Source organism: Geotrypetes seraphini, chromosome 2, assembly GCF_902459505.1.
Source record: "Geotrypetes seraphini chromosome 2, aGeoSer1.1, whole genome shotgun sequence".
NCBI classification, from domain to species: Eukaryota; Metazoa; Chordata; class Amphibia; order Gymnophiona; family Dermophiidae; genus Geotrypetes; species Geotrypetes seraphini.
Window position 1 is genome coordinate 269706531 of NC_047085.1, and position 18558 is coordinate 269725088.

Below are 18558 nucleotides of genomic sequence, written 5' to 3' on the forward strand. Positions count from 1 at the left end.
CCACAAAAATGTGTATTCTAATTGAGGAATAAATTAGGACACCCCCACATATCCTCCCACTTAAAATGGCTCAAATCACACACAGGTGTATCACATCAGGTGCACATGATTAGAACATCTTTACTCCACATTTTGAAAGAGGTTTGCCCTACTTAAACCTCAGATATTTAATTTGGTGTGCTCATGACTGCTGCAGTGAACACCATGGTGAGATCAAAAGAGCTGTTTGAGGCCTTCAGAAAAAAGACTGTAGCAGCTTATAAGTGGACTTTCCAACAACTGCCAACATGCCCAGATCTAGCCGTCCAAGCAAGTTGACCCCCACAGGAGACCGCAAATTGCTAAAAGAAGTTTCCAAAAACCCTAAAATGTCATTACAGGACCTATAGCAGGCTCTTGCTACTGTTGATGTGAAAGTGTATGCCTCTACAATCAGAAAGACTGCACAAATTTAACTTGCATGGGAGGTGTGCAAGGAGGAAATCTTTGCTCTCTAAGAGAAACATCAAGGTCAGACTGAAGTTTCCAAAGAGAACGTAGACAAACACCAGGACTTCTGGAATAGTGTTCTATGGACAGACAAGTCTAAAATTGAATTATTTGGACACCAGAAAAGAGGACATGTTTGGTTTACACCAAATACAGCATTCCAGGAAAAGAACCTCATACCAATTGTAAAGCATGGAGGTGGAAGTGTCATGGTTTGGGGATGCTTTGCTGCAGCAGGCCAGCTCACCATCATAGAATCCACCATGAATTCTACCATGTATCAGAGGGTGCTTGAGAAACATGTGAGACCATCTGTAAGAAAATTAAAGCTGAAGCGGAACTGGACCCTGCAACATGGTAATGACCCAAACCATACCAGTAAATACACCAAGGATTGGCTGAAAACTAAGAAATGGAGAGTCCTGGAGTGGCCGAGTCAAAGCCCTGATTTTAATCCCATTGAAATGCTGTGGGGTAATTTGAAACAGGCTGTACAGGCAATAAACCCCTCAAACATCTCACAGCTGAAAGAATTCTGCTTTGAGGAGTGGGCCAAACTTTCCTCAGACTGATGTCAGAGACTGGTAGATGGCTACAAGAAGCGTCTCACTGCAGTTATTTCAGCCAAAGGGGGTAGCACTAGCTATTAGGGTGTCCTAATTTATTCCTCAGTTACAATATACATTTTTGTGGATATTTTTTGTTTCATGAGTAAATCAAGGAAAATTTTTGTTGTTTATCTGCAGTTACATCACTTCTTTTTTCAGAGATAAATAAAAAAAGGCTTCGAGAATTTGAGCTACAATGAACGCCTCGGAAAACTGGGATTATTCACCCTCGAGAAGAGAAGGCTGAGAGGGGATATGATAGAGACTTTCAAAATACTAAAAAGATTCGACAAAATAGAGCAAAAACATCGTTATTCACATTGTCAAATGTGACTTGGACAAGGGGTCATGGACTGAAACTGAGGGGCACCAGGCCCAGGACAAATATCAGAAAGTTCTGTTTCTCTCAGCGAGTGGTGGACGCTTGGAATGCTCTCCCGGAGGAGGTTGTGTCAGAGACCACCATTCCAGGATTCAAGGGCAAGTTGGATGCACACCTTCTTGCAAAACATATTGAGGGGTATGGGTAAACAGGGTCTTTGGCATGGAACACCGGGATTGGCCTCCGTGTGTGCGGGTCGCCGGACAGGATGGACCTAGGGTCTGATCCGTTGAATGGCATTTCTTATGTTCTTATATTCTTATGTTGACATCGATATGTGAACATTTCTTAAGAAAGAACTGAATATTTCATGGAGTGTCCTAATTTTTTCCCATGACTGTAAATCCACTTTATTCCAGGACCAGTGGGTTATTTCCATCTATCCACCAGGACTTTGTAGGAAGCCTCAAATTTCAGAGACTTAAACCCCTCCCCCTCATCACTATCACTAGTTCTGTAAATAGCAAAGCAGCCAGGAACATCTATAGAGGGTAACAAGAGAGAGGGTAATGGGGAAACTACCTGACAAATGTATTCTGTTCACCATTAGGAATGCAAAACAGCAACAAGTAAACATAATTGAATCAGGATATCAAATAATAGTAACCTGAACAACAATAACAGTGCTATAATTAGAAACAGCATGCACTGACAGAAGGGGGTGCCCTAACTAGGGACCCCCCAAAACTGAGTGCTAAACCCAATCAGATGGCACTCTATAAAGGCTGGTCCGAAAATAGAAATCCAGCTTACCAGTACATGAAAGGCAGACAATTGGCGAATCAGGAAAATACAGGGTGGGTTCCCAGAATAAAGTGTGGATTTACAAGAAAGAAGATTGATACTTCAATTTTGGAGATCCATTTGGGATCAAGTGAACAAAGAAATTGAAAATCCAGTGGCACTAACATACGACACTATGCTATTTGGCACTTTAATGAGAGCTAAGAGTCAAATATTATCTCAAAATAACAAACTCCTCTTTATTAAGACAGGGGTTGCCATACAGCTTATTTTATGGAATTGGAAAAACTGGGATCGTTTAAACTATACCTTTTGGTGGGAGTCTCTGTGTCACATCTTTAAAATGGAATGTATAATTGCTATACAACAAGGACATTATAAGAAGTTTCTGGATATTTGGGAACCATTGACAAAATATTGCAAAGAGTGATTATTGGTTTGCCCCTTGATCATGCACGTCCAGGGTGGGGGATGGAAAATATTTTTAATTTTTAATCTGAGTGCAATTTTTGAATATGAAGATGGGGGGGGGGGGCGGGGTGATATATATATTTGTCATAGATTACAATTTTGATTCAATTGAAATGCTATTATAGTGTAATATGATTGTATACTATGTTGCACTTGTTTTTTGGCTTCAAAATAAATAAAGATATTAAAAAAAACACAAGACAGAAGATTAGCAAAGGTAAGAACATAATCTTTCATTCTTGTACAATCCCACTTTATTCTGGGACCAGTGGGACGTAACAGAGCAGTCCCAAAGAATCAGGGACTGATGAGCCTGCTACCAAAACAGAGTACCAAAAGCAGCATCCTGTTTTATCGCCAAATCGATCCTGTAAAACTTGGTGAATGGATGCAAAGACGACCAGATAACAGCCCTGCAAATCTCAATCAGAGGAACTGCCGCCGACTACCCAAAAATACGAAATACCTCTTATAGAATGAGCCCACACCGCGAGGGGGGGGGGGCTTCTTTCCGGCCACAACATAAACCGTGGAAACAGCCATATGGATCCACCTAGAAATCCACCTTAGAAGCAGGCCTACCCTTGCGGGCAGGATCCGCTAGAACAAACAGGTGGTCAGAGAGGAGAAACTCATTGGTGACTTCCAGATACCGCAACAAAAACCTGCGCACATTCAATGACCCCAACACCCAGTCCTGCTCCCTCGAACCAGAGGAAGCAAAAGCAGGAAGTCAGATTTCCCAATTCACGTGAAAAGTGGAAACCACTTTTGGAAGAAAGAAAAAAAAAGAGTGCACAACATCACACCAAAATCTGCAATATGCATAAAAGGATCCTGGCAGGAGAGAGCCTGAAGCTCTGAAACTCTACGGGCCGAGGTAATAGCCACCAGGAAAGCTGCCTTGATCGTAAGATCCATAAAGGATGCCTGCTCCAAAGATTCATACGGCAGATGAGCCAAAGAGCAGAGAACAAGAGTAAGATTTTGGGTGGGACAGGGTAGGCGCAACGGAGGCATAAATCACAGACCACCCCACAGGAAACGAGCCACATCCAGATGAGCTGTCAATGAGCCCCGCAAAGAGAAGGCCCAAACATGAAAGACAAGCAATCTGCACCCAGAGCGAAGCTACCGCTAGGCCCTTCATCAGACAGACCATCCTGTAGAAACTCCAGGACACGAGGGATCAATGGAATAGATGGGTCCACCTGACTCAGGGTGAACTAGGCAAGGCAATAACTCCAAGCCTATACATAGACTGCCCCTATGGACTTCCGTTTGCTGTGAAGCAATATGTCAACCACCACCAAAGAACAGCCCTGGTAAGTCAAAGCCGTGCGCTCAAAAGCCATGCCATAAGTCCACAGCGGTCCAGATCCAGTCGGACCCTATGTGAATAAGCAAGAATGACAAGGTAGCTGGAGCCCCCGATCCTGCTGAAACAGATCCAAGTCAGCATACCACGGTCGCTTTGGCCAATTGGGTGCAACCAGAATCACTGGACCCTCATGGGTCACTATCCGCCTCAATAGAGGCCCCATCATGGGCCAAGGAGGGAAGATATAAAGGAGACTTTCCCTTGGCCAGGGCTGAACCAGACCATCCAGGCCTTCGCAGCCGGCCTCTCGACGATGACTGAAGAATCGCTCAGCTTTCTTGTGGATGCAGTCATCATAAGGTCGAACGTGGGGCAATCCCTACTGAGCCACTATGCAATCGAATGCTGTTTGAAATAGGAGCCACTCTCTGGGGTTCAGTGTCGGACGATGGAAAAGTCTACTTGAACGTTGTCCACTTCTACCACGTGTACTGCTAACAGCACCACAAGGTGTCTCTCCCCCAAGCAGAAGAGAAGCTAAGCCTCTAGGCTCAGGGAGGGTCTCCCTCATGCCCCCCTGCCGATTGACGTAAGCCACTGATGTGGCATTGTTCAAGAAGACAGGGATGGCTCGATGATGGAGACTATCCTCAAAGTGGCTAAGAGCCAGCCAAATTGCCCGAAGCTCCAGGCAATTGATTGACCACTTGCTCTTAGGGCGTCCACTGATCCTGAACAGGGACTCCCCAGACTCTGAGACACATCCACAGACAGAATCACCAAATCCAAGATCCAGATGGGAAAAACACTGGAAAGCGAGAGGGGTCATAACCACCATGCAAGACTTCACGCCACAGTAGTCTAGGGTAGGGGGTGCATGTAATGGGGCCTGCTGGGGATTCCAGCACAAAAGCAGAGCATACTACAGTGGACGCAGATGGGCTCCGGCCCAAGGGCAAAGCATACAGAAAGACTGCACATGTTTTGTGTTTTAGCATCTTTCAAGCATAAAAGTATCCCCTGAGGAAGGCATTTTCTTACAGGCTGAAACAGGGATCCTTGTTGGGACTACTGTTTCAAATAAAGACTTTATTATTTAGTTGAAAAGGTACCCCTTGCCTTTTTTGTTTGACTCTCTGCCCAAGGGACCACATCAATCGTTGACACCATGGTTCCCAGAACCTGGAGGTACTTCCATGCCATCATGACCATAGTGGCCAGAAGGTCCCTAACAAGCTATCGATGTTTCTCCTGATGGGATAACAGGCAAAAACACTTTGTTCTGTCCCATGTGAAATTGAACTCTCAGGTATACCAAATCATGTGTTGGCTCGAGGTGACTCTTCCTGAAGCTGATAACCCAGCCCAAGTGCTGCAGCAACTGTACCACCTGATGAACAGCCTATCGCCCCACTGATAGCAAGGGAGCTCTGATCAACTAGTCTTCCAGATATGGATGAACTAGGACACCCAGGGTGCAAATATTGGCTGCCACCACCACCATCACTTTGGTATAGGTCCAGGGTGCTGTTGTCAATCCAAAGGGCATTGCCACAAATTGGAAATGTTGCTCCAAGACATGGAACCACCGATATGTCCAATGGTCTGGGAAAATGGGAATGTGGAGATACACCTCTGTCAGATCCAAGGAGGCTAGAAATTCCCCCAGCGTCACCAATTCACTGAGCACACCAAATCACTGAGCACCCCGTCTCCATGCGGAAGCGAGGCACTTTCAGCGCCACATTGACAGCCTTGAGGTCCAGAATCGGTCTCCAATTGTTTTTCCCTTCCTTTGGAATGATGAAGTATACCGAATATCTATCAGAGCCCTCATCTTGCTCTGGTATGGGTTCCATGGCTACAATATCCAGAAGTTTGTAGACTGTGGCCTGCACCCATACCACCTTCTTGAGGTGGCCTGCAGGTGAATGCAGTAAACACTCGGTCAGAAGACAGAGAAACTCCAGTTTGTATCCATCCTTGAAAACCTCCAGGACACAGCGGTCAAAGGTAATAGCCTGCCATTCTTCCAAAAAAGCCGACAAACTCCCACGCTCCACAGGGGAGGAAACACCAGCCTGGCGTCAGAACTGTTTCTTTTGCAGAAGCCTCCCGATATTCTCTGTGGACGGCTAATGTCATGGCCCGTCAAAGCACAGTATGGCAGATGAAGAGGACCATTGTCACATAGAAGAGCCCGAGAGTGCCTGAAAGAACTAAAATTAGGATGCCCCAAACCCCTGGAAGGATGGAATCTATTCACAGGCAGCGTCTTGGGCCTGCGATCCTGCACACTAGCCATAAGGTCATCCAGACCCTGGCCGAACAGCAGCTGTCTCTTAAAAGACAACCGACTCACGGTCACTTTAGAAGAATTGTCAGACTACTGCCAGATCTAGGGCATCCTGCGAGCCAAAACGGAATAGGTGGAAAGCTTAGCAAAGACTTTCAAAATGACATAGAAGGCATCAGCCATATAAGCCACTCCCGAGATTATAAAATCTAAGTTACGAAGCACCATAGTGTCAGGATCATGGCGCAGTGTGGAATGGCATGCGCCTGAGTCATGAAGAAGAGGCCGCCGCCGCCTGAAAACCAGCGGCTGCCAAATCAATCAGACGCTTAAGGCCAAAATCCATACTGGGGAGAGAAGTGCGCTTGGTGGCCTGCGCCACTGAGGAATCCACCTATGGAGAAGCAAAGCGCTTGTTAAAGTCATCCGCCAGGGAATAAAGCCGCTCCATTGTGTGAGAACAGCACAAGGAACCCTCAGGAGTCTCTTCAATGTCTATATGAATCCAAATGAGGTCAGGATGATCACGAAAAGAGGCAGATTGTGACCTCCGGTCATTCTTGAGGGAACATTCTGCAGTGACAGACAGCTCAAACTGCAGCTTTAATGCCTGTACTACTACTATTTATTATTTCTAAAGCGCTGAAAGGCATACGCAGCGCTGTACATTTTAATATACAATAGACGTTCCCTGCTCAGAAGAGCTTACAATCTAATTTAGACAGGACATTTCGGGGTTTGGGAGATTATGGTAGAGGAAATGATATAATGGGTATAGGTATCTGACAGCAGTAAGTGGGAGTTTGGATTTGAAAGCTTGGAGTTGAAAGCTTGGATTTGAACGCTGCTAGGGAGGGAGCACAACGTATTGATTCAGGCAGCCTGTTCCAGGCATACGGCGCTGCAAGAAAGAAGGGATGGTGTCTGAAGTTGCCAGTGGAAAAGAAGGGTACAGATAAGAGGGGATTGCCCAATGAACGGAGATCACAGGGAGGAGCTTAGGGGTAGATAAGTGAAGAGAGATATTGGGGGGCTTCAGAGCGAATGCACTTGTAAGTCAGCAAGAGGAGTTTAAATTGTATTTGGAGATGGACGGGGATCCAATGAAGAGACTTGAGAGGGGTAATGTGAGAATAGCAGCTCTCATGTAATATGAGTCATGCAGCAGGATTTTGAATGGATTGAAGAAGTGAGAGATGGGCATGTGGGAGGTGATGTGGCCCTTCGGCTCAAATGAGCATGGGGGCAGCCTATTAAAAATGGACAGGTATGTGGTGGAATGGGCAAGCATGAAATAAAAAAATAGCCACTAAACTTTCTTACCATTGCTCAGGATTTCACTAGTTAGGGAATATATATATGATAAGATAAAGACTTAATCCAAGAACAGAGGAGAAGGTTTATGAGTGGCTATATAAAATCACAATTGGATACACCAGAATACAAACCACGTAAACAAATATGGGATAACATATCGATCTGAAAAAATATGTGCTTTGTGCTGTGGTCACTGGAAACAGGAGAAGAGCAGGCATTCTCTCAGAGCACTAGAATTAATAGATAATCTCTGTTGAAGGCCAGAGAAGATAAACCAGGGGCTGTAGCTTGGTTTATAGAGTTCCATTGTTTCAATGTGTGCCCAGTCTGGTATCGGGGGTATTACTCCAAAGACCTGTGGCAGATAAGGTTTGGTCTTTGACTTGGTTGCTATAGAGATGGACTTTTTCTTTTTACTGTGGGTTATAGAGATCACATTCCAGGGGGCTCTCCCCTTTTTTGCAGAGTAAAGTTAGAAACACTAATTGGATATAAAAAATGCATATATGATGAATTAAATTTTAGTAAACTATTAAAATACAAATGTAGGAATTATCGTTTTAGATTAGAATATATTTACCTCAAAAATGTATAGGAGGATTTATATAGACAAAAATAGATTTTGTGGGAGTCGGTTGGCCACTCCCCTTCTCTTATACTGAGACAAAGGATCTCTCAGTGCACGCTGCAAAATCACTCAGTAACATGGGAGCAGGAGTTTGACTTTTAAGGGAATGATTTAAAGCTGTGTGTATGGATAATTTTCCTTTGTAAGTATATTGCAATACTTTTTCTTTATTTCTTCTGTATTTTTATAAATGATGTAAGCTAGTATTAGAATGTAGCTTTTAGAAATCCTTGTGCGAGGAGGAAGACACTACCCCAATATGCATGCAAACGCCTTATACAGCATCAAATATTCTTGACCAATTATATGCAGGCAGTAAAATGTCGTCATATATTAGGTATGTGTGTGTGTGTATGTATATACACACACATACATACACTAGTCTTTAAGCCCATTATATTAACGGGTGCTAGAATATGTGTGTGTGTGTCTGTATTTATTTCTCTCTGTCTCTCTCCTTAGCCTATTTCTGTATTTCTTTCTTTCTGTCTTTCTTTTTCCTCGGCTGTCCACCACCACCCCTTGCTTGCTCCCCCTGTCCATTCTCCTTTCCTTTTCTTCCCCTGTGTCCACCACCACTGCTCCCCTTATCCAGTAGCAGCCCTTCCCCCTTTGTTTTAACTCCACCCTGTCCAGCAGCACCTCTTTCCTGCTCCCCTTGTCCAGCAGTAGGCCTCCCTTCCTTTTTCTTCCCCCCCTGTCCATCAGCACCTCTTTTCTACTCCCCTTGTCCAGCAGTAGGCCTCCCTTCCTTTTTTTGCCCCCCATCCATCAGCACCTCCTCCCCTGTCCAGCAGTACCTCTTTTCTGTTCCCCCTGTCCAGCAGTAGACCTCCCTTCCTTTTTCTGCCGCCCTTGTCCATTAGCACTTCTTTTCTACTCCCCCTGTCCAGCAGGCCTCCCTTCCTTTTTTTGCCTCCCCCGTCCATCAGCACCTCTTCCCCTGTCCAGCAGTACCTCTTTTCTGTTCCCCCTGTCCAGCAGTAGGCCTCCCTTCCTTTTCCTGCCCCCTATTCAGCAGCACCTCTTTTCTACTCCCCTTGTCCAGCAGTAGGCCTCCCTTCCTTTTTTTGCCCCCCCATCCATCAGCACCTCTTCCCATGTCCAGCAGCAACCCTTACCTCCATCGACATCCGCCTGAAGCCGACACCGACAATTCTGCCCTCCACCGACATCTGCCTGAAGCCATCGTGGCCTGCAGGCACCGACAGCCTCTGCGGCCTGCTCCGACTCCCTCCTCGCCGTCGCTTGCCCCACCCCTCCAGGGAAGCTTTGTGCGTTTCGGCAGCCTCCTGTCTGCGGGCCGCCTGCCCATGGTCCCTGGCCCGTTCGAGAGAGGAGCCGCGGCGGGCGGGTGAGCAGGCAAGAGGGAGGAGGGTGAGAAGAAGATGCTGGCAGGTGCACCTGTGCCCCCCCCCTCTGAATCAGCGGCAGCAGTGAGGCGGCACTCTGGCGGTGAGTGACGGCGAGGGGGGAGTTGCTCTGTGTTCTGGCCTGCCTCCGTGTTTGAAAATCGAATTCGGCACGGAGGCACATCTCATGGCGCCAGGAATAACGAAGTTTCAAGAGTGCATGTGCGCTCTATGGTTTTATTTTATATATATATATATATATATATATATATATATATATATATATATATATATATATATAGTGGAACCTTGGTTTACGAGCATAATTCGTTCCAGAAGCATGCTCGTAAATCAAGTTACTCGTATATCAAAGCGAATTTCCCCATAGGAATGAATGGAAGCTCGCTTTGATTCATTCCACCAACCCCCCCCACCCGAGGTTACCAGCGCTGCTCCATCACCCCCCCCCCCCCCCCCCGCTCTAACCAGCATCGTACCCCCTGAACCAGCATCGCAACCCCCCTCCCCGCAAGAACCGCATCGCACCCCCATGCTGAAAGCGGCATCCGCCCGCCCTTCCTCTCCAACACGCTCCTTACCTCTTCTGCTGGTTGTAAGAGTGAATGCAAGCTGCCGCCTCTTGCCTGAGCCGGGCCTTTGAGGGCATTAAATCAGAGAACCTGCAGTTACAATATCCGACTGTAAGGTGCCTCCATTGTACAAATGCCTTTTCAAACAAGATTATTCTGTTAAATTTTAATAAACAATATTTGATTGGAAATATTTGTACAATTATCATTATTCCAGTGCATCTATGAGCAGGATAGAAAGCACAGTTACTTACCGTAACAGGTGTTATCCAGGGACAGCAGGCAGATATTCTTGACTGATGGGTGACGGCACCGACGGAGCCCCAGTACGGACAATTTTAGAGTGACTGCACTCTAAGAACTTTAGAAAGTTCTAGCTAGGCCGCACCGCAGGTGCGCGAGTGCCTTCCCGCCCGACAGAGGCGCGCGGTCCCCAGTTAAGATAAGCCAGCTAAGAAGCCAACCCGGGGAGGTGGGTGGGACGCAAGAATATCTGCCTGCTGTCCCTGGATAACACCTGTTACGGTAAGTAACTGTGCTTTATCCCAGGACAAGCAGGCAGCATATTCTTGACTGATGGGTGACCTCCAAGCTAACAAAAAGAGGGATGGAGGGAAGGTTGGCCATTAAAAAAACAAATTTTGTAAAACAGATTGGCCGAAGTGTCCATCCCGTCTGGAGAATGCATCCAGACAATAATGCGATGTGAAAGTATGAACTGAGGACCAAGTAGCAGCCTTGCAGATTTCCTCAATAGGAGTGGAACGGAGGAAAGCTACAGATGCTGCCATAGCTCTAACCTTGTGGCCCGTGACAGAACCTTCCAGTGTCAGGCCCGACTGAGCATAACAGAATGAAACGCAAGCAGCAAGCCAATTGGATAGGGTGCGTTTAGATACAGGATGACCCAACTTGTTAGGATCAAAAGACAAAAACAGTTGAGGAGATGATCTGTGAGGTTTCGTGCGTTCAAGATAGTAAGCCAAAGCACGTTTACAGTCCAAGGTATGCAAAACCTGTTCACCTGGATGAGAATGAGGCTTTGGAAAAAATACAGGTAGGACGATGGACTGATTAAGATGAAAGTCAGACACAACCTTAGGGAGAAACTTTGGATGTGTACGTAGAACCACCTTATCATGGTGAAAAACAGTGAAAGGTGGATCAGCCACTAGTGCATGCAACTCACTGACCCTCCTGGCAGAAGTGAGAGCTATCAGGAAGACCACTTTCCAAGTGAGAAATCTGAAATATGCTGTGGCCAAAGGTTCAAAAGGAGGCTCCATTAAAGCGGAAAGAACCACATTGAGATCCCAAACCACAGGAGGGGGCTTGAGAGGTGGTTTTAGATTGAAAAGGCCCCTCATGAATCTAGAAACCAGAGGATGAGCCGAAAGGGGTTTTCCATGAACTGGCTCATGAAAGGCAGCAATAGCACTAAGATGAACTCTGATAGAAGTAGATTTAAGGCCAGAGTCAGACAAGGAAAGAAGATAGTCCAACACCAGTCCCACTGCTAGAGACATGGGATTATGGTGATGTAAGAGGCACCAGGAAGAAAACCGAGACCACTTCTGTTGATAACACTGAAGCGTGGCCGGTGTCCTGGAAGCATAAATGATAGAACGGACAGGCTGAGAAAGGAGTGAATGAGCCGAAGTCAGCCCGAGAGAAACCAAGCTGTCAGGTACAGAGACTGTAAGTTGGGATGCAGTAGGGACTGTTGATGCTGAGTAAGCAGAGAAGGAAACAGTGGAAGAGGTATGGGTTCCCTGCAACTGAGTTGAAGTAGAAGGGAGAACCAATGTTGCCTGGGCCACCGTGGAGCGATGAGAATCATGGTGGCTCGTTCCCTCTTGAGCTTGAACAATGTCCGCAGCATGAGCGGTAGAGGGGGAAATGCATATAGGAAGAGATTGGTCCAATCCAAGAGAAATGCATCGGGTGCCAGACGGTGAGGAGAGTAGAGTCTGGAGCAAAACAGGGGCAGCTGATGATTGTGAAGAGCTGCAAAAAGGTCCACTTGAGGAGTGCCCTATTGGGTGAAAATGGACTGAAGAGTCGTGGAATCGAGAGTCCATCCGTGAGGTTGGAGAATTCTGCTGAGATTGTCCGCTAAGGAATTCTGCTCCCCTTGAATGTAGACAGCCGTCAGGAATAAGTGATGAGCTGTCGCCCAAGACCAAATCCGTTGGGCTTCATGACACAACAGGCGAGAGCCCGTCCCTCCCTGTTTGTTGATGTAGTACATTGCAACTTGATTGTCTTTGCAAATGAGTAGTACTTGAGGAAAGAGAAGATGTTGGAAAGCCTTGAGGGCATAAAAACATCGCTCGGAGTTCCAGGAAATTGATATGGTGTTTCTTTTCCTGGCAGTCCAAAACCCCTGAGTTTGGAACTTGTTCAAGTGAGCTCCCCAGGCATAGGGGAAGGAATCTGTGGTGATGACTAGTTGATGAGGAGGTAGATGGAACAGTAGACCTCTGGATAGATTTGAAGATGTCAACCACCAAAGAAGCGACTGTCGAAGAGACGAGGTCACAGATATGTGGTGGGAGCAAAGATCCGTCGCTTGTGACCACTGGTTCGCTAGGGTCCATTGAGGAGTATGCAGGTGGAGACGTGCGAAGGGGGTGACATGTACTGTCGAAGCCATGTGCCCCAATAGCACCATCATGTGATTCGCAGAAATGGTAATCTGTCGAAACACCTGTCGACAGAGATGAAGAATGGTCTGAAGGCGGTTGGATGGAAGAAACGCCCGCATCAGAACAGTGTCCAGAATGGCTCCAATGAATTGAAGTTGCTGGGTCAGAATGAGGTGCGACTTGGGTAGATTGATTTCGAAACCCAACAGCCGAAGAAAGTGAATGGTCTGGTAGGTGGCAAGCAGAACCGCCTGAGGAGAGTGAGCTTTGATCAGCCAGTCGTCCAAGTAAGGGAAGACTTGAAAATGAGGTATGAATCCATGACATCCTGGGGAAGTTATCAAAGGTGGTTTTCTTTCATAAATGAAGCTGGCAAGTATAAAAAATAATTTTAAAATCAAATCTGGAAAAATCCAAGATGGCCACTGAAGGCCTATTTTGACTAAAAATAGCCAGGGAAAACCACATAGAACCCACAAAAACAGAGATTTTAGGAGGGGTGGGGGTAGGGCATGCAGGAAAACCACCTAAAAACCCCTTTTGAAAGCTCCCCCCAAATCTCTGAATCAAGCTGTTAGCTGGTACTCACAGAAACATGTGTTGATAGGGAAATGCTGCAGATGGAGCTAAAACAGCTCACAAGAAGATCCTCTGCGTCAATTTGAGGGAAAGCTGAACTTTGAATTTTCTGACTGCTCCACCGGCCTGATTTCCATGGCCGGTCACCTCTGCCACTCTTGGACATGGCGTACAGCATGCCTGGCGAAGGAATGCAGTCTGGCTCCAATCCCAGGTGTGCCTCCACGGAACCATGCAGCCTGCGCTCGACCCACTAGCAGATGAACCTAGGCTAAGCTAACTCCCAAGGGAACAGTCTCTGAGCCCCAATTTGATGTACAGGCTGTCCAGAGGGCTTACTGACAAGCAGGGAACTCTCCAGAAACAGACTTTCCCCAAAGGTCTGCGATCCCCTGCAGTCATTTTTGTCCCCACAGGAAGCCTCCACAGCTTGAGGGTGAAAACTGCGAATGCAAAGACTGAAATTACATAAAATAAAACACGAGCAGAAAAGACAAGCTCCTACAGCCTGGCCTGTAGGAAGAAAGACTGATGTGTACCGAACCAGTGACAGTGATGAGGTATGAGGGGGAGGGGTTTAAGTCTCTGAAATTTGAGGCTTCCTACAAAGTCCTGGTGGGTAGACAGAAATAACCCACTGGTCCCAGAATAAAGTGGGATTGTACAAGAACAAAACTTATAACCCACACCATCTACAATTCTGGATGGGTCAGAATCAACAAATACATGTATTAAGAACAAAAAATCATAAAACAAAGACTATTTTTAAAAATTCTAACATAGCAAATAAATTACAATGAAAAATACAAGCTTCCAGTGCTGGTCCCTCAACGCAACAGTCCTGAATTGTATATTTACTAGGCAGAAATAAATGCTATATCCAAAGACTTTTCCACAGAAATGTGCCTTCAGCTACTTTCTAAAGCTTTCTAGCGAGACAAAGATAATGAGTATCATAATGTAGACCCTGCCACCTGAAAATAGAACATGAGTCCTCTAATCAGATCTAGTGAAATGAAGGTATTTCAAGTAAACACACTGACTGGAAGAATGTAATGATGGACAGTTCTTGGTCCATAACATGGCATGCAAATTAAGGCCTCCTTTTATCAAGCCACGTTAAGAGTTGTTGTTGTTGGGTTTTTTTGGTTTGTTTTTTTTTTAAATCGCTAGCCGCTGTGATAAAAGCTCCAATGCTCATAGAATTCCTATGAGCGTCGAAGCTTTTACCGCAGTGTCTGGTATTTATTACTGTGAATCTTGGATTTATTGTTTTAAACTATATTGCTTTTATATTTTTATTATTTTACAAATCTTTGGAGGGATTGTATGAGTAAGAGAAGTGCTTTTTAAATCTTTAAATTAAATTTAGTAGTGCATTTCAACAGAAAAACATGTAAAAAATGAAAGCCTAGTACATCTTAACATTTTCCATACCTCTCCATTTTCAAATGTGATCTCCCGAACCAGAGGAACACACTTATCTTGTGACCATGCATAGGACAAGTCAAAATTAGTAAGAGAACCTAAGTACACCATATCTGGAGACTGTTCCTGTACAGAAAAACACAATAGTAATTTTCAAGTTAAATAATGCATAATCAAACACGGAATATTGATTTGTCATTACAGTAAAACCTTGGATTGCAAGTAACTTGGTATGCAAGTGTTTTGCAAGACAAGCAAAACATTTTATTAAATTTTAACTTGATATACAAGCAATGTCTTACAATACAAGTACATATAGTATATCAGAACTGAGCTGATGGTGATTCTCTCTCTGACACTGCAAGAGTGTAGTGACTGTTCTAAACAAGCAAAGTCTTGCAATACAGTACATACACGTGTCACATCATCACAACTGAGACAATGATTCTTCTCTCTCTGACGTTGCGGGAGTGTAGTGACCGTTCTAAATGAGCGAAGTCTTGCAATACAAGTACATGCAATATTTTATATTAAAGTTTTTGGGTTGTGGAATGAATTGTCTGAGTTTCCATTATATCTTATGGGGAAATTCACTTTGATATATGAGTGTTTTGGATTACAAGCATGTTTTCGGAATGAATTATGCTCGTAAACCAAGGTTTTACTATATTTATATATGGTTTTACGAAAAAACTGGGTCCATTAGGAAAAATAAAATGTGTGACTATTCACCTATAAATATTTTGTATTCAATAAAACTGCTTTTAAGCTAATAATTTGTTTTCAAATAAGTAGTGCAGAAGAAAAATACAAACCACTGAAAGAACAAAAATATAGGAATAGATATGTTCATACCAGTAAAAGCATGGGAAGCAATGGGTAACTGTAAAGGGATAATCATAATACTAATAAAAAGCACAATTTGTTCAGTATTAGTTCAGGTTTATGTTTCCTGCTACTGTATCCAAGAGTTAGCATAGAAAGAAAGATTAGGTTCTTACCTTGATAATAACTTTTCCAGTAAATAGGGATGGTATACTGAACCAAGGGTCTTCCATCCGCTCCCACAAGTCAATTGCAAGAGATACTGATCAGAGTTTTCAGCACCTCCTCCTTCTCCCTGTTCTCTGCTGTCCCGTCAATTTCAAAACCAACAGCAGCCCTACAGAAAAGAGGTGGAGAATAGGGAGAACCCCCCCCCCCAAAACAGGAACTTGATCTGATCATACAAATTAACACAATGCTCACAGACAGGCCAAGGAGAGGAAAGGAACAAAGTTAATCCTTAACAACAAGGACAGCTGGCAGAAAGTTCAGATGCTGCCTCCAGGCAGCAAACAGTCCAGGCAGTGCATCGACAATGATGGGAAGGGGGGTTCAGCATACCATCCCTATCTACTGGAAAATATATTATCAAGGTAAGAACCTAATCTCTTTTTTCCAGTGCAATAGGGATGATATGCTGAATCAAGGGATGTAACTCAGCAGTCTCTGAAACCCCGGGTGGGAGAAATAAGTCTCCCTGCATAACAGAGACTTCAAACAAGAAGTCCTCCAACTCCACCATATCCACCCTATAAAACTTGGTGAAAATGTGAAGAGACAACCAAGTCACCATTTGACAAATCTCATCCTACGGGATTGTTCTAGATTCAACCCAAGAGGAGGCAACTCCTCTAGTTGAATACTCTCGAAGAGCAAAAGGTGGCTGCTTTCCGCAGGCAATGTAGGAGGACGAAATAGCTAACCTAATCAATCTTGAAATGGCAGTCTTGGAAGCCAGCCTCCCCTTCTTCACTGGATTTGTCAAGACAAAGAGATGGTCCAAGAGATGAAAATCATTTGTGACTTCCAGATATCGCAAGATAGGCCTCTGGACATCCAGTACCTTAAAGACCTTGTCCTTCTTTCTAGAACCAGACGGCTGGAAAGTCAGAAGCTGAACCTCCTGGTTGATATGGAATGCCAAAAGTACCTTCAGTGAGAAAGAAGGGTCAGTCCACAAGATGACCCCCACACCCATAATATGGAGGTAAGGATCCCTGCAGAACAAAGCCTGCAAGTCTACTACTACTATTAATTATTTCTACAGCGCTACCAGATGTACACAGCACTGTACAGAGTCACAAAGAAGAAAACAGTCCCTGCTTGGAAGAGCTTACAATCTAAACAACCAAGACAGACAAACAGGATGTCATGGATACAGTTAAGGGGAATGGTTAATCAGCTGGCTGGGTTGGAGAGCAGAGGAGTAGGGTTAAGGATTAAAGGATATATCAAAAAGGTGGGTTTTCAGTCAAGGGAAGGGAGGGGGCTTGTCGGGCAAACTCATGTAATTTATTCCAGGCACAGGGGGCAACTAGATGAAAGGAACAAAGTCTGGAATTGGCAGTGGAGGAGAAGGGTAAAGCTACGAGCGGCTTATCTGAGGAACTGAGTTCTCTGGGAGATGTATAAGAAGAGAGGAGAGATATTGAGGGGCAGCAGAATGAACACACTTGTAGGTCAGCAAAAGGAGCTTGAACTGTATGGGATGGCAGAGAGGAAGCCAGTGAAGTGACTTAAGGAGAGGGGTGACATGAGTGTAGCGAGGTTGGTAGAAGATGAGTCGTGCAGCAGAGTTTTGCACAGATTGCAAGTGGGCGAGGTGACACTGCGGGAGACCAGTTCAGAAGTAGGTTGCAGTAATCTAAGCATGAGGTTACAAGAGTACGGACAAGGGTCCGGGTAGTGTGCTCAGAGAGGAAGGGACGGATTTTGGTGATATTGAAGAGATAGAAGTGACAGATTTTAGCAGCTTGTTGGATATGTGTAGAAAATGAGCGGTCAGAATCAAAAACAAATCCAAGGCTGCGATCAGAGGAGACTGAAACAAGGACATTAATATTTACCGAGATAGAGAAAGGAGGTGGAGCACAGGGTTTAGGAGAAAAAAGGAGCAGCTCGGTCTTTCATATATATTTAGTGTCAGATGACGTCAGGACATCCAGGCAGTAATGTCAGCCAAACAGGCAGAGATTTTTTCTTGGACTTTAGGTGAAATTTTAGGTGTAGAGTGGTAGCAGCAGGAAGCCATCGTCCAGAGCAGTAGAGAATCCCTCTGCGGGAACAGTGAGACGGAAGGGAGTGCTGAAGGGGATGTATATGTGCTGTTTCCCAAGGCTCCACTTCTATCGTGGCAGCCATCAAACTCAGAAGGATTCTGTTGCACCACGAGAGCCAAAATTTGGTCCCAAAGTTTCTGTTTGCATGCCTCTGGAAGAAACACTCAACCTTTTTTCGTGTTGAATATGACACCCAGGTACTACAACGACTGAACTGGCTGCAATTGGCTCTTTTTCAAGTTGACAATTCAGCCCAGACAAGAGTCACTATGACAGTCTGGAGTGCTCTCTCCACTTCCTCCCTTGAGCTAGTCGTCCAAGTAAGGATGAACAAACCAACCCATTTTGCAGAGGTGGGTTGCCACTACAACCATCACCTTGATGAAGGTCTACGCTACGGCATTGTAGCAAGACCAAATGTCAGATCCATGAACTGAAAATGCTGTTCCAAGATATGAAATCACAGGAAACACCTGTAATTCGCAAAGATGGGGATGTATAGATACTCCTCCTTCAGGTCCAAAGCTGCCAGGAACTCCTCTGGCTGTACAAAGGCAATGACCAACCGAACCATCTCCATCTGAAAACAGGGCACTTTGAG

The 18558-nt window shown here is 45.1% G+C and overlaps 1 protein-coding gene across 3 annotated transcripts in view; it reads right to left on the bottom strand.

The window, feature by feature from the left end:
• Nucleotides 1-18558, bottom strand: part of ERP44 (endoplasmic reticulum protein 44) — a 236659-nt gene that overhangs the window by 106045 nt on the left and 112056 nt on the right. For all 3 annotated transcript variants that reach the window (XM_033929651.1, XM_033929650.1, XM_033929652.1), the window contains exon 8: nucleotides 14863-14979. In XM_033929651.1, coding sequence (XP_033785542.1) covers nucleotides 14863-14979 — 117 coding nt within the window. The remainder of the gene's footprint in view (nucleotides 1-14862; nucleotides 14980-18558) is intronic.